General features: G+C 42.9%; 1 protein-coding gene across 1 annotated transcript in view; it reads right to left on the reverse strand.

Annotated features, from left to right (window-relative positions):
• Nucleotides 1-12,409, reverse strand: part of CACUL1 (CDK2 associated cullin domain 1) — a 73,594-nt gene extending 61,185 nt beyond the window's left edge. The window contains exon 1 of the mRNA XM_004020224.6: nt 11,806-12,409. Within this exon, the coding sequence (XP_004020273.1) occupies nt 11,806-12,163 (358 nt within the window). The 5' untranslated portion in view covers nt 12,164-12,409. The remainder of the gene's footprint in view (nt 1-11,805) is intronic.
• Nucleotides 12,410-17,571: the final 5,162 nt, after the last annotated feature.

The following is a 17,571-nucleotide window of genomic DNA, read 5'->3' on the forward strand; positions in this document are numbered from 1 at the left end:
GCTCAGAGAAGACAAAAATTTTAAATGGTGATGAAAAAGAAGCAATCCAAACACTCTCAAGATTCAAAATACAGCCACTGTTAAAAATCCAACAGAAAACATCAAGAAATTCTCCCTGAGTTTAGATTAATAGAGTAATATAGTTTAAGAGAAATAGAATATACTGAAAAATAGTTAACAGACTTAGAAGATCAAGGCAGGAAATTCAACATTTGACTACAAATAATTCCAGAGAACAGAAGAGAATGTAAAGGGAGAAAAACACTGACTCACTAACCTAAAAAAGCATCCCAATAACTTTCTCAAGGGAAAAAAGCCACATGCAAAATAACAAGAATAAAAACTGTGCCTGAATTCGCCACTGCAACACTGCAAACTTAAAAGTAAAGGAAGCAACACTTTTTAAATTACTTATATAAGAATTCTTAACCCAAAGTGTCAATTGAGTATGAAGGAGCATTTTTATATATTCAACATCTGAAACTATTATCCATACACATTTTTCTCATGAGTTTGCTAGAAAATACGCTTTACACACACACACACACACACACACACACACACACACACACACACACACACACACACACACACACACACAGAGGAATATACCGGTAAAAAGGATGACATGAAGCGAGGTGGCCAAGACAGCAGAGTAGAAAAATCCTGAATTCATCCCTTCTGCCACGGATACACCAAAATTACAGCTCCTTAGAGACGCTTTCTAGGAGAACGGCCCAAAAACTAGCAGAAAAGCGACTCCACAACTACATACCTAAAGAAAGAATCACAACGACCCAAGTAAGAGGAGACGCAATACACTCAGGACTCACAATTCAAGGTCAGGGATTCACAAATGGGAGGAATATCACAATCACAAAAGATCTCTCCAAGGAGAGAGGCTCCTGAGCCCACCTCAGGCTCTCCCACCCAGGGCTCCTGCACCAGGAAGACAAGCCCCAGAACCTCTGTCTTTGAAAAGCAGCAGGGCTTGTGTTCAGGAGAGCCCCCTAGAGAGGCAGGAGGCAAACCCAACTCCCCCTGGGGTGGAGATGCTGGCAGCAGCCATTTGGGGTCACCCCTTCTATCAAGGTAACACAGCCCTGGCAAGTGACACTTCGGAAGCCTCCCCTAGCTTATTAGTGGTCAAGGCTCACCAGGCCACCAGCAGGCGTGCCCCAGGCCCAAGGCCAGGCAGACAGCAGTGGGAAGCCTACCTCACCCTCCAGCAGGCTTGCACCCACCACATGAGGCAGGCTTCACAGCCAGGCTGGGGGCCAGTGCCACCCACCAGCACACCAATCACAGAAGCCCCACCGTAAGAGAAGGGCGCAGGCAACTCTACGGGGGCACCCCTAGAACATCTGACTCGGTGACCAGGAAGTGTGTGCCGCTGGGACGCACAGGTTGCCTCCCACATGGGGCCATCGCTCCAAGACAGGGAAACGCAACCAACCTACCAACACGGTGAACTGGGCAAATGAGCAGAGGAACATGCGCCAAAGAAACAAGAAAAACCTCAGAAAAAGAGCCAGATGAAGTAGACATACACAAGCTACTCAACAGAGTTCAGGGTAATGATCATAAAGACGCGTCCTAACTCAGAAGAATAGATAAACATGGTAAGATTTTAAATTCCAAACTGGGAAAGGAGGATTTCAAGGCTGCATATTGTCACCCTGCTTATTTAACTTCTATGCAGGCAGAGTACATCATGAGAAATGCTGGGCTGGATGAAGCACAAGCTGGAATCAAGACTGCCGGGAAAGAAAGTGAAAGTGAAGTCGCTCAGTCGAGTCCGACTCTTTGCGACCCCATGGACTGTAGCCTACCACGCTCCTCCGTCCATGGGATTTTCCAGGCAAGAGTACTGGAATGGGCTACCACTTCCTTCTCCAGAGGATCTTCCCAACGCAAGGATCAAACCTGGGTCTCCCACATTGTAGGCAGATGCTTTCCCATCTGGGCCACCAGACTGCTGGGAGAAATATCAATAACCTCAGATATGCAGATGACACCACCCTTATGGCAGACAGCGAAGAGGAACTAAAGAGCCTCTTGATGAAAGTGAAAGAGGAGAGTAAAATAGTTGGCTTAAATAAAACTCAACGTTCACAAAACGAAGATCATGGCATCTGGTCCCATCACTTCATGGCAAATAGATGGAGAAACAATGGAAACAGAGATTTTATTTTCTTAGGCTCCAAATTCACTGCAGATGGTGACTGTGCCAAGAATTTAAAAGATGCTTGCTCCTTGGAAGAAAAGCTATGACCACCTAGACAGCATATTAAAAAGCAGAAACATTACTTTGCCAACAAAGGTTCATCTAGTCAAAGCTATGATTTTTCCAGTAGTCATATATGGATGTGAGAGCTGGACCATAAAGAAAGCTGAAGGCAAAAGAATTGTGGTGTTGGAGAAGACTCTTGAGAGTCCCTTGGACTGCAAGGAGATCCAACCAGTCCATCCTAAAGGAAATCAGTCCTGAATATTCATTGGAAGGACTGATGCTGAACCTGAAGCTCCAATACTTGGGCCACCGGATGCAAAGAACTGACTCACTGGAAAAGACCCTAATGCTGGGAAAGACTGAAGGCAGGAGAAAAAGGGGATGACAGAGGATGAGATGGCTGGATGGCATCACCGACTCATGGACATGAGTTTGAGCAAGCTCCAGGAGTTGGTGATGGACAGGGAGGCCTGGCGTGCTGCAGTCCATGGGGTCGCGAAGAGTCAGACACAACTGAGCGACTGATCCGAAGGTTTTAAAATAGTTAGAAAATACTGAGAATCAAACAGACCCTAAGAATACAGTAACTGAAATTAAAAATGTACTAGAGGCAATCGACAGTAGATTAGGTAAAACAGAGTAACCGATTGGTGATCTGGGAAGATGACAGTAGAAATCACCCAAGCTGAACAGAAATTAAACTTCTGTTTCAGTACTTCCAATATTCTAAAGCACAAGAAATGAGAAAGCTCAGCTAATCCACTGCCAATGGACCTCTCCACCCAAATGTCCCACAGATAACTTAAAATAGACACACACACACATACACCCCTACCTATACTCCTTCCATATCCATATCCGCCCTTCTTCACCCCAAAATTTTATAGACTATAGTCCCCAAATGCTTTCAAATTGTGGGGCTGGAGAAGACTCTTGAGAATCCCTTGGACAGCAAGGAGATCAAACCAGTCCATCCTAAAGAAAATCAACCCTGAATATTCACTGAAAGGACCGTTGCTTTAGCTCCAATACTTTGGCCACCTTTAGCTCCAATGCTTTGATGCGAAGAGCCAACTCATTAAAAAGACCCTGATGCTGGGGAAGATTGAAGGCAAAAGGAGAAGAGGATGACAGAGGATGAGATGGTTAGATAGCATCACTGACTCAATGGACATGAATTTGAGCAAACTCAAGGGAGACAGTGAAGGACAGGGAAGCCTGGCATGCTGTAGTTCATAGAGTCGCAAAGAGTCGGACACAACTTTTGAGACTGAACAAGTCCCTAGATATTTCCGAAATCTGAAACCGCCTCTGTTCCAATCCTTAATTTGCTCAGGCTGTCACATCGCTTGTCATTACAAGCCCCTAACAACGGCACCCCACTCCAGTCCTCTTGCCTGGGAAAGCCCATGGACGGAGGAGCCTGGGGGGCTGCAGTCCATGGGGTCGCAAAGAGTCGGACACAACTGAGCGACTTCACTTTGACTTTTCACTTTCATGCATTGGAGAAGGAAATGGCAACCCACTCCAGTGTTCTTGCCTGGAGAATCCCAGGGATGAGGGAGCCTGATGGGCTGCTGTCTATGGGGTCGCACAGTCAGACACGACTGAAGCAACTTAGCAGCAACAGTAGCAGCAACCAATCTTTATTTTTCCGTTTATTCTCCTTTCTAATCAAACATGCTAAGACAAATTTTACCAAGATGACTCCCTGTGGCTCCTGTTCCCACAGAAGAGAATTCCACCTCTAACCTGGCATGCCCTTTGCATCTAGACCTTTCTATCTATCTAGGTTTAACTTGTGCCACACCCTCCTGCTGCTGCCACCTCAGTCCTCCCAACAAACTGTTGTTCATTTTCAAAGATTCTTTTTTCCCTCTGTGCTACCATGGACATACATAACTTTACTACAGCATTTAATTATAACGTATCATAATCATCTGTCCATAACACTCCATGCTAAATTCTGTCTCATTCATCACGAGAGGCTAAAATATTACCCTGGCATACAGAAGACAATAAACATCTGTTAGATAAAATGCCATCCTAGTCAGCACACCTGCAACTACAAATTACCACTCCCCTATCTGTAGAGGTTAACAGCCAAATAACTACAAACGATGAGAGAAATATGAAAGGCCAGTTTGCTCTGCCAAGACATATTATCAAAGAATACCCAAAATAACTTTTTATATAGCTTTTAACAGTTTACAATGTGATTACATCAATATATGGTCTGCCGCTTAAAAGTTAGTTTTTAAAGAGGAACTACACAGTACAGCCCCAACTACACAGTGGGCCTGGGCCTTACATAAACATTACAATGGATTTCTCTTACAGTTTCATCAATGTCACCTGTACAACTTACATCAAAAAATAGCAAGATAAGGGGCTTCCCTGGTGGCCCTGTGGTTAAGAATCCATCTGCTAATGCAGGAGACATGGGTTCAATCCCTGGTACGGGAGGATCCCACATGCCTGGGAGAAACTAAGCCCATAGGCCACAACTACTGAGCCCACAGGCCACAACTACTGAGCCCACGGGCCACAACTACTGAAACTGTCATGCCTAAAGCCTGTGCTCCACAGCAAGAGAAGTCACCACAGTGAGAAACCCACACACTGTGATGAAGAGTAGCCCCGGGTCACTGCAACCAGAGAAAGCCCACACGCAGCAATTAGAACCCTACGCATCTGTAAATAAATAAATAGAGGCAAGACAAGATCCCCAATGAGATCCTGAAATTCGGACAATCCATTGATATCACAGTGGTGTTTGCTGCTTCGGAGAAGGAAATGGCAACCCACTCCGGTATTCTTGCCTGCAGAATCCCACGGACAGAGGAGCCTGGTGAGCTATAGTCCATGGGGTCGCAAGAGTCAGACACAACTTCACAACTAAACCACCAACTCCACTAAGATAAATGGTGAGAAGACACCAAATCACCACCACCAATGCCACAAACAGTGCATATTTTAGGGCCTGAATACATTAGCGGATCCACTTGGAAAAGAATCAATCAACCTGGAAACTGGTAGATAGGACCTGATCAGATAAAGAGCAACTTTATTCAGGATTTACTAAAATCGGTTAACACTTTCACTAAATTCAGAAGTCAATTTTAACAGACTTCTGAATCACTAATTTAAAAAAGTGATCTCATTAAGTTCAATTAAAAATACTGTGGGAATGCATGTACACCCGTGGTGGATTCATGTCAGTGTATGGCAAAACCAATACAGTATTGTAAAGTAAAATAAAGTAAAAATAAAAATTAAAAAATAAAAATAAAAATCATGTCAAAAAAAAAATACTGTGAAGATTTCATCTATCTGGAGAAGCTTCTGGTGCACCGTGCTCATAGTTCTCCTGAGATCATGACACAAGATCATTAGTCAATGCAAAATCCCTCCCGGCCACCTCCTTCCATCTACCCCTTCACCGCCTTTTATCCTCACACAGTTCCACCTGCCCGCAGCCCCAACCCATTCAGACAGGGAACCATTCTAGCCTATTTAATACATTTGGAATATAAACAGATGTGACACACGCTACATCTGAGCAGAGGCTTTCAAACCCATTGGGTACTGCCGTCCACTCTCTTCCCTTTGCCTCGGCCAAGAGTGGCAAGACCCAGAAGAGAGGTGTGCCTCAGAATGAGACGACGTGTGAACAGTGACAGCCAACTGACAGCTAGGAACATACCAGGACCAAGAAATAAACCTTTACTGTTCCATAAGCTTCTGAAATTCGGGGGTTAGTGTTACAGAAAGCTGACTAACGTGCAATGAAAAACTAAAGTAAATAATTTCACTTCCCAAATTACATTCCATCAGTCAGACACATCTGAATGAGATCTGGAAGGGGAAAGTGAGACAAAGGACAGATTACTGTGGCTGGTGGTTCTGGCAAACAAGGTTAGAGACGTCAGAGTTTGTGGCAGCCAAACTCTGAGTTTCAGCGTCTGGTCACCAACTTCAAGGATGAGGGAGGCAACTGTGATGATTTGAGAACGGCGGTGGTAGCAGCAACAGCAGCCTGCCCTGGGGAGTGCGGCCAGCAGAGAGCCTCACTGAACGCATGCCGCCAATCTCCCCGACAATTTGCAAAGGACCTGGTGTTTGCTATTAAATCTCCTGTTGCTTTAGATACCTAGTGTTTTCTTGGACTGAACTGTGATTGATGAAGTATTTGGTACCAGAGTTGTTACAGGACACAGACTCAAGTTAGGAAGCTGGCTTTGGTTTGCCAATCTAACTGGATTTAAAAGCACTGATGGGCATTGCCACCATTAGATAACATAATGCTAACACTAGATGACATGGAGTGGCAAAGAAAAACCTGTCACCTGTAGCTACCTGGGATAAAGGTCTTCTTGAAGAAAACACATGGCAGACTACTGCAGCTGTTATGATGGAACAAGAAAGACGAGAACTGGAGTGGGCTGACTCTGATGACAGGTGAACGCTTTAAAAAAAATATTCAGCTTAATAACCCGAGGGCCAAAGAACATCCATGGTTGCAAAAAAAATGCCCTTTAATGCTTAAAGGCACAGGACTGATAGAGCTAAAAATCAGAAACAGAATGATTCTGCATATTACAGAATTACCAAATAAAAATAATTCAAATTCTAGACAGATCTCTTAAGTAAAAGTTAGGACAGTGATTGTGAAATGGTAGGACTCTGAGACCTGAAATGGGGTCAGTTTGGTGTTTTATCAACCTGAGAATCCTGACCTCAAAGCACTCACAGAGAAGGGGACCCCTTCTCCCCAATATGAGGCTGATCTTTGCTTGACAGAAGCCCCTTCCACAATACTACCTGGAAATAAACCTCCAACTAAATTAAATTTTCCCAGGGGAACAAGCACCAAATCTAAACAAACAGGAGCCAGCCTTCATTCCAAAAAAACCAGACGCACTGTAGTTAAAAAATAACTCATCTTATTGTGCTTTGTTCTATCGCACTTTGCAGATACTGGGCTTCTTACAAGTGGAAGTTTTGTGGCAACTCTAAGTCAGCCAAGTCTATTGGTGCCGTTTTTCCAACAGTATTTGCTCACCTTGTGTCTCAGTCGCATTGTGGTAATTCTCAAAATACTGCAAACTCTCTACCAGCAAAAATATTATGACTTGTTAAAGGCTCAGATGATATTTAACATTTTTTTAGCAATAAAGTATTTTTAATTGTTACGTTTGTTGTTTCTTAGACATAATGCTATTGTACACTTAACAGACTACACTCTACTGTAAATATAACTTTTATAGGCACTGGGGAAACCAAAAAATGCATGTGGTTCACTTTATTGCAGTGGTTTGGTATATAACCTGTAATACCTCTACATATGCCTATGTAGACTTTCAGAAGACTTTTTAAGAATTCTAAAGACCAAAATATAACTTTAGATGAGACTTCAGTTATCAAAAGGAATACAGTAACTGAAGATTCATTGTAATATCTCAAGAAACTAGACATGATTATAACAATTTGCTCAGTTAACTGACTGAAACCTGGACCCAACGACAGCCTATGTTAAAAACAGCTGGAACTCCTGCTGATCAAGAACAGACGTGAACTAACAAATTAAACACCAAAGACAACACGGCGACAGAAACTATCTGAAGCGAAGCGCAAAGAAGGGTGAAAAAGCTGAAAAAGGTGATGAACAGAGCCTCAAGTGATTTAGTATACCTAACATGTGCAACTGAGGGGCACTGCGCAGTCATTCTGAATGACAATGTTCCCAACTGGACAAATTCCAGAACCCTAAGCTCCAAGAACACTAACAAGAATAAACCTAAAGAAAACTCTATTACCCCCAAGGAATAACACAATCAAACTCAATTTTATATAGTGAAAGATACAATGAAAATCTTAAAAAGAGCCAGGAAAAAAAAAAAAGGACACATTACATAGAGGGGAAAGTAGAATATTTATTATGAGAAATAATGGAAGTTGAAAGACAAAGGAAAGACATATTTAAAGCACTGAAAGGAAAAATAGAGACAATACAAGATTGTCAATCTAGAATTGTATCTCCAGCGAAAATATCCTTAGAAAATGAGGGTAAAAAAATACTTCAGTGAACAAGCAAAAGTTGAATAAATTCCAAGCTAGATCCTTTGGCAATATTAAGCACTGCAAATATCTTCTCTTTCATCTGTCACTGAAAGAAAAATCTTTCATTTTTTTCTACAAAGTTATCATTTTTCACCTCTGTTTAAGTGTTGGCAGCTTTAAGATGCCCTTCCCTGTCCCGAGGGAAAGAGTGTCTTCAATACTGTCTTCCATTAATTTTCTAACTTTTCCTTTCACACTTACATCTCTTAATTATCTATAATTCATCCCATCTGTGGTATATTGTTTTTTTTCCATACGGTTGAGTCACTCTTCTGAGCAACATGACTTTCTGATGATTTATGATGACACCCTTAAGTTCCTAAACATTTATAGGTAACTTTCTGCTCTCTAATTTGTCCCCCTCAGTCTATTTCTATGTTCTCACATTCCTACTAGTTTTTATTGCTATAGTTTTGAAACAGAATCTTAACTTCTGATAACGCAAGCCCCCACCAAAGCAAATCTTTAAGACTGATTTAGCTATTCAGACTTTATCCCACCTGTCATATAAATTTTAGATCTAGGTTATGGAATTTGTCAGACAAACCAACTGGAATTTTGATGGCAATTTAATCAAACTTACAGATTAAAATGGGAATCTGCCTGACAATGAAGGAGATGTAAGAGATGTGGATTTGATCCCTGAGTGGGGAATACTATCCCCTGGAGCAGGAAATGGCAACCCACTCCAGTATTCTTGCCTGGGAAATTCCATGGACAGAGGAGCCTAGTGGGCTACATTACAGTCCATGGGGTTACAAATAGTCAGATTTGACTGTGCAACTGAGAACACATTTCTGGCTTCTTAGTCAAGTTCTCTCCTTAAAGATCTTATGTGTTCTTAGGTTCATTCCTAGAGACTAGTTTGTTCCCATTATTGTATACAATATTTATCTTTGATTACCTTCAGTTCAGTTGCTCAGTCATGTCCGACTCTTTGCGACACCATGAACTGCAGCATGCCAGGCCTCCTTGTCCATCACCAACTCCCAGAGTTCACTCAAACTCACGTCCATCAAGTCGGTGATGCCATCCAGCCTACTGATTGCTTATTGCTAGTGTACTAAATACTACTAATTTCTGTAGGCTGATTTTAAAAGCAGTAACCCTGCTAAACTCTTACTAGTTCCAACAGTTTCTCTCTTGATTCTAATGGTTATTCTAGATAAGTAATATTTTCTGCAAATAATGAGTTTTCTTGCTTTCCTTCTTGTCCTTATAACTTTTTATTTTTCCCTCTGTAGTGTCAGTCAGGACCTCCTTGTGTTAAATACCAACAGTGATACAAGGGCATCTTTATCTTGCTACTGATCTTAAAGTAAGTGTATCTAAAATTTCTTTATTATTATTTGCTGTAGGTTTTTGGTAATGACCATTATCTAGTTATCTTGTGTTCAAAGCTTGTTACGATTGTTTATCATATATTGGTGCTGGATCTTATCAAATGATTTTACGGTATAAAAATAATTGATGACTTTTCTCCTTCAGCCAGATGTTGAACCATATTTACATTCTTAAACTCTATGGATCAAGATTCTTTCAACACATTGTTGGATTTGATGAGCCAGTATTCTATGTAGAATTTTCTTGTTTACACTAGATGTGTAACTTTCTCATATTGACCTCAACTAGTTTTGAAATCAAGACTTTACTAACTTTATAAAATGAGCCTGGCATCTTTTTTTTTCCCTATTCTCAGAAAAACCTTTAAAAAGAACATTTCATTTAAAAATTCATTGCAACTCAGTAAGATTATCTTCATACAGGGTTTTTCTGAAAGGGGAGGTTTTGCCATTGTTTATTAAATATTTATTAGTCAGCTCAAGCTATCTATTTCTTCTGATACCAACCTTCATAGCTTGTAGTTTTCTAAGAATTTATACATTTCCTCCAGGCTTTCAAATTTATAAACCGATAGCAATTCATAAAATTATTTTTTAAACATCTCACGTTTGTACCCGTTTCCCATTTATCACTTATTTTATCTGCATCTTTTTAAAATCAGAGGTCTGTTTAGCTTATTTACCTTCAAAACATCTTATTTCAGTTTGGCCAATCTTTCTTTTGCTCCTAATTTCACTGATTTCTGCTCTTAACTGTAGGCTGGTTGTTTGTTGTTTTTTTTTTTTTTTCTTTTTTTTTGAACTCTTGAAATTAACTTGGTAAAAGCACTAAGGCAAGCTCCTTCAACATTTAGATAAGTCACCCTGCCACTATATCTCAGATCTGGTTTCACTACACAGACTTCCAACACAGAAACTATACAATATAAACATTATTCTCTCGTATTCACAATACAACAGAAACGACAAATCTTATCAACTGTAACTACATATGAATGTCTCCATGTTGAAGGCAAATAAATAAGGTAATGTGCTTGTTCCCCCAAAATAGGTAAGGCTACCACTATGTACCTGAACCAAGGCACTTTCTCTGCACAGCTACTTGGACAATTACTGGTACAGCTTGATAAAATTAGCAACTAGAAATGAAATCTCCAGTTGCTTTACCAGCTGCCATTCAAAACTTGTAGTTATTAATAGGAGGGAAAAAAATCTGGCTGTGGCGATCGATTTCCACCACCACCAGCCCCCCAAAATACTCGCTTAAAGCAGAAGCACTCTTTTTTTCCTCGCTGTGGAAGCATACATCCCTGGCTGGGGACAGTTTCAGTTACAGAAGAGATTTTGATCTTAAATCTTTCTGCCTGCAATTGAGCGTTAAAGAGGATCACTAACATAAAGTTCAACATTCAACACAACCTTGGACTTGGACACATACCGAATGGCTTATTCTTATGAGTGTAGGCTTTGAAAATTAATTTTATACAGTATTAGCTTCAAAACGAATGTCGTAGCTCTCACTGCACTGGTGTTAACTCAAGAAGCAACTCATACATTTTCCCTATGAGGATGCAGAAGGCGTGCACTGGAGACGGGAAAGAACGAAGCGCAGATACAGGTCAACTTTCTAATTCCTGACTTGCTTAACGCAGGCTGGCTAAAAGCACAGAAACACAGTGGCCAGATTTCTTTTTCCTCTGGCTGCAAAAAAAAAAACAAAAAGACTGAAGGCCTCTCCCTAACGAAACCCGGGCAGCCTTATACTCTTCCCTTCACGTTTGAGGGTGAAACTTAAAGGGGAACGGAGAAGAGAGCTTCCTAACGTTGAGAGCGAGCCAGTTGTGATATGGATCGCGTCTGCAGGAGAACTCGGGGCTGCGTGCGTTTAACCCAGGCTGCTCTTTTATAGGCCAGGTAATACAAGGAGCCAGGGCCGCTCCGGCGCCGGCCCACCGACACCAAACCGGGGAGGGAGGGACGGAGGGACGCCGGGAAGAGGAGACCCGGGCCTGAAACAAAGGAAGAAGGGCTGGCCGAGAGGGACGGATCTGGCGTCCCCGTGGGGAGGAGGGAAAGCCAAGGCTGCTGGCGAAGGGCTGGACTCACAGAACTTGGAGGTGGAGGTGTTGATGTTGATGGTGGAGCCGGGGGTGGGGGCGGGGGCCGCCTTGGCCACGGAGGCCGCGTCGCCGCTCTTCAACATCATGATCACCCCATTGGCCTCCGGCGGCGGCGGCGGCGGCCCCATCGGAAGCCCCTCCTTGGGGCCTTTCCTGTCCACGGAGACCGCAGGCATCGCCAGCAGCTGACCCCCGGGAGTCTCTCGGGCAGGGGCTGGGATCGAAGGCGAGGGTGGCGGAGGCTGCCGGAAGCCCTCCACGGCGGCCTCCCAGTTGTTGTGGTTCTGGTCGTCCATCATCGCCTCGTAGCTGCCCCCCTCCTCCTCTTCCATGCTTTCCTCCATTCTGCAGGCCCCCAGCACCCGCCCGCCTTCACAGGCACCTGCTGCCCGTCTCAACCCCGGGCCGGGCCGGGCCGGGGTGGGGGGCGGGCACCGCAGCCTCCTCGAGCTCACATCGCCGAGGGCCGGAGCGAGCGCGGAGGGGAGGGGCAGCGGCGCGCCTCGGGTCTCTCAGTCTCCGCCGGGACGCCTCTGAGCAGACAGGGCTGACGGCGGTGAGCGCTCCCGGGTTCCAGTCTGGGGAGAGGCAGCCGTAAAGCGGGAGCGCCCCTCACAACATTTTACAGCAGCTTCCAACAGGCAGTTGGGGAAAGGGCGGGCAGCGGGGAGGAGCGGCCAGGAGGGCACGTGGTGCGAGGAAACAAGCCTCCTGAAAGCGGAGCGAAAAGGGGCGGGAGCTGTGAGCCACCACCAGGCGGGAATACAGAGGTTGGCCCCGCCTCGACTGGTCGCGCGCAGAGAGGCAGGCGCTGGGCGACCCAGTTCCTGGGTAGCCGGCTCTGGCCCCGCCCCGTGCCCGGACTCACGTGATAAAGGAGTAGAACTGAGCACGCGCTTTCGCAGGTTGGTTACCAGGACGACGGGCAGCTGAGTTTGTGACTGAAGATGTGTCCATACCCTGGCTTGGCGATCGATATGACCCAGGCTTCCCGTTTCGGCCGTGTTTTTCTCCTCGCGCCCCCGATTTACCGGGTCTTCGGACCACAGAGGGCCTTGCATTTCCGGCTTTTGCTTGATCACGTAACCTTGGTGGCCAGTAGAGGGTCCAGGTCGAACATTATAAACGGGTTGGGACCACCCAGGGCGGCCCTTGGCCGAATCGCTCATGGCCTTCAGCAGACCCGTCCCAAACCCTCAACCTGGTGAATAACAGGCAAAGCAGCAGAGTGGCTAAAAATACTAATTGTGTTTGAGCTAATCAAGGATTTTTTAAAGTTCCTAGTTCCTCCATACACTGAGGCCAGAAACTTTAAACTTAAAAATACCTGTCTTCGTATGCTGTTTCACAAATCTTAACTACAAATTTGAGATTATGAGAGTTTTGAGGGACAAAGAAGAAACATTATGTAACTCTATTATAATTTCTTCGATTGCTCTGCATTCTCAGATTATAGTAATAGCAGTATATTGTGTGAGAATGTGGTTACAGTTGTTTATTGCGGCGTTCATTCTCGCTGCTGGTGAAAAGTTGTCTAGAAAAACCCTTAATTATTTTAAGCTAGCAAATAATGAATCTTTATTTCCACAGATATGTAATTAGTTTGAAGTTACGTAAATCACTTCATCCACTGAGAAGTTGTCTCTGATATACTTCAGTGTCCACATTTATTTCAGTTTCTCTACACGTATTTTCCCAGAGTATTCTGCACTATACTTAAGCATTTTGACCACTTCTTGTTTTTTTTAGTCGTTAAGTCATGTCTGACCCTTTGGCAACCCCATGGACCGTAGCCGATCAGATTCCTCTGTCCATGGGATTTCCCAGGCAAGACTACTGAAGTGGGTTGCCATTTCCTTCTCCATGGGATCTTCTTGACCCAAGGATTGAACTCATGTCTCCTGCACTGGCAAGCAGATTCTTTACCACTGTACCACCAGGGAGGCCCTGTGAGCACTTAGAATGGTTTAATTTCAGAAAATGCTGTCTCATATTCATTAAGGGCATATATTTTTTGAATCAGCACAGTGTTTTGATTCTCTGGCCTTGGGACATTTGGGGAATATGAAAAAGAAAAAAAGACAATTTTCAGAGTAAAATGCTCAGCGGGGAAAAAATTGTAACCTTAGAATTATAAGCCCAGCAAGAAAAGAATGTAAGAGGAAAGAGAAATACAGTTTTTTCAGGCAACAAAGGATAGTTTGTCATTACTAGACTTTTGAGGTGGTGGGTGTGGCTAGATAAAAAAACGCTCAGTACACAAGATAAGAGAATCATAAATATGTGTCTAATAATATGGTCACAAAATACATAAAGCAAAAGTTGACAGAAGTACAAGAAGGAAAAATCTACCATTGGAATAGATGATTTAACAGTTTGCAATGGGTTGAATAGTAGCTCCCCCAAAAGATATCTCTGTGTCTTAATTCCTAGAACCTGTAAATGTTACTTTATTTGGAAACAAGGTCTTTGCTTAAGTAATTAAAGATCTTGAGGTGAGGAGAGCTTCTTGGGTTATCCAGGAAGTGGGTTGCCATTCCTTTCTCCAGGGAATCTTCCCAACCCAGGGATTGAACCCAGATCTCCTGCATTGCAGGCAGATTCTCTTCTCTACACACTAAAGCCCAGGATTATCCAGGTGGAACCTAAAACCAGAGGCAAGTGTCATAGAGCCAGGAGAGAGATCTGAGACAGAAACAGACGAGGAAGAGACAGTGTGACCTCAGAGGCAGAGGCTGGAGTGATGCAGTCACACTCACACCAAATGCCAGCAGCCACCCAAAGCTGGAGGAGGCAAAGAATGAATTCTCCACTAGAGTCTCCAGAGAGAAGACAGCCCTGCCAAAACCATGATTTCAGACTTCTAGCTTCCAGCACTGTGAAAGAATCTTTCTGTTGTTTAAAGTCCCCTATTTCTGCTAATTTGTTACAGCAGCCACAAAAACTAACACATATATCAAATGGACCGAAACATCTTTAAGGGACTAGAGGATTTGAAGAACACAGTTACCAAGTTTTGGTTTAATGTATACACAGAGAACTCAACAACTGCAGAATATATACTTGAACATGCTGGATCATAAAGCAAGTCTGTCTACATGTCTCAGGATTGGTATCATAGCAGCCACATTCTCTGACCACTGTATACTTCAGTTAGAAATCAATTACCAACAGACAGCTCGTAAACCCTCATATTTCTAGTCTTCCAATCAACTTATGGGTCAGAAAATCATGATGAAAAGAAGACATTTAGAACTGAAGGGACTAGTAACTTTCATCTATTAATAGTAAGGCTTACTACAGGGAGGCTTACTGAGCATACATGTAAACACAGAACCCTTTACATGTATACTGCCATAATAATCAATATGAGACATTCACCTTAGCTATAATTGGTTAAACATACCATTAGGGAAAAATCTAACCATGATTGAACCAAAGCAGTTACTGACAGGGTGCAATTTGCCATAAATAAGAAGCATCACCCACTGAAGGGAAACAAATGAACATATTGATAACTGCTTGATTTTGTGGACATGAGATGTTGTTATATTACACTTGGGACTTCCCTGGTGGCTGAGACAATAAAGAATCTGCCTGCAATGCAAGAGACCCTGGATTCAATCCTTAGGTGGGAAGATCCACTGGAGAAGGGAATGGCTACCTGCTCCAGTACTCTTGTCTGAAGAATTCCACGGACAGGGGAGACTTGTGGGCTACAGTCCATGGAGTGGCAAAGTATCGGACAGAACTTAGTGACTAACACTTTCACTAAAAGCTTGATATATTTTAATAAGTGTTAACTTAAAATCTTTGGTGATTTGTTCTGGGATGTGGAGATGGAGAATAACATTACTAGCAAACACTGACCCAACATTGTACAGATAGAACACAGGTTAATTAATAATTACTACAAAATTCCATAGTCTCAGACATTAATCTATTTTCTTGGATTTTTTATTTGTCTTTTATTTTCTGGGGTAACAGGCAAATTTGGCCTTGGAATACAGAATGAAGCAGGGTAAAGGCTAATAGAGTTTTGCCAAGAGAATGCACTGGTCATAGCAAACACAAGAGAAGACTCTACACATGGACATCACCAGATGGTCAACACCGAAATCAGACTGATTATATTCTTTGCAGGCAAAGATGGAGAAGCTCTGTACAGTCAGCAAAAACAAGACCAGGAGCTGACTGTGGCTCAGATCATGAATTCCTTATTGCCAAATTCAGATTTAAATTGAAGAAAGTAGGGAAAACCACTCGACCATTCAGGTATGACCTAAATCAAATCCCTTATGATTATACAGTGGAAGTGAGGAATAGATTTAAGGGACTAGATCTGATAGAGTGCCTGATGAACTATGGAATGAGGTTCATGACATTGTACAGGAGACAGGGATCAAGACCAACCCCATGGAAAACAAATGCAAAAAAGCAAAATGGCTGTCTGAGGAGGCCTTACAAATAGCTGTGAAAAGAAGAGAAGCAAAAAGCAAAGGAGAAATGGAAAGATATAAGCATCTGAATGCAGAGTTCCAAAGAATAGCAAGGAGAGATAAGAAAATCTTCCTCAGCGATCAATGCAAAGAAATAGAGGAAACAACAGAATGGGAAAGACTAGAGATCTCTTCAAGAAAATTAGAGATACCAAGGGAACATTTCATGCAAAGATGGGCTCGATAAAGGACAGAAATGGTATGGACCTAACAGAAGCAGAAGATATTAAGAAGAGGTGGCAAGAATACATAGAAGAACTGTACAAAAAGATCTTCACAACCAAGATAATCACTATGGTGTGATCACTCACCTAGAGCCAGACATCTTGGAATGTGAAGTCAAGTGGGCCTTAGAAAGCATCACTATGAACAAAGCTAGTGGAGGTGATGGAATTCCAGTTGAGCTGTTTCAAATCCTGAAAGATGATGCTGTGAAAGTGCTGCACTCAATATGCCAGCAAATTTGGAAAACTCAGCAGTGGCCACAGGACTGGAAAAGGTCAGTTTTCATTCCAATCCCAAAGAAAGGCAATGCCAAAGAATGCTCAAACTACCGCACAATTGCACTCATCTCACATGCTAGTAAAATAATGCTCAAAATTCTCCAAGCCAGGCTTCAGCAATACATGAACCGTGAACTTCCTGATGTTCAAGCTGGTTTTAGGAAAGGCAGAGGAACCAGAGATCAAATTACCAACATCTGCTGGATCACGGAAAAAGCAAGAGAGTTCCAGAAAAACATCTATTTCTGCTTTATTGACTATGCCAAAGCCTTTGACTGTGTGGATCACAATAAACTGGAAAATTCTGAAAGAGGTGGAAATACCAGACCACCTGACCTGTCTCTTGAGGAACCTGTATGCAGGTCAGGAAGCAACAGTTAGAACTGGACATGGAACAACAGACTGGTTCCAAATAGGAAAAGGAGTACGTTAAGGCTGTATATTGTCACCCTGCTTATTTAACTTATATGCAGAATACATCATGAGAAACACTGGGCTGGAAGAAGCACAAGCTGGAGTCAAGATTGCCGGGAGAAATATCAATAACCTCAGATATGCAGATGACACCACCCTCATGGCAGAAAGTGAAGAGGAACTAAAAAGCCTCTTGATGAAAGTGTAAGAGGAGAGTGAAAAAGTTGGCTTAAAGCTCAACATTCAGAAAACGAAGATCATGGAATCTGGTCCCATCACTTCATGGGAAATAAATTGATGGCGAAATAGTAGAAACAGTGTCAGACTTTATTTTGG

Source organism: Ovis aries, chromosome 22 (genome assembly GCF_016772045.2).
Source record: "Ovis aries strain OAR_USU_Benz2616 breed Rambouillet chromosome 22, ARS-UI_Ramb_v3.0, whole genome shotgun sequence".
Classification (NCBI taxonomy): Eukaryota; Metazoa; Chordata; class Mammalia; order Artiodactyla; family Bovidae; genus Ovis; species Ovis aries.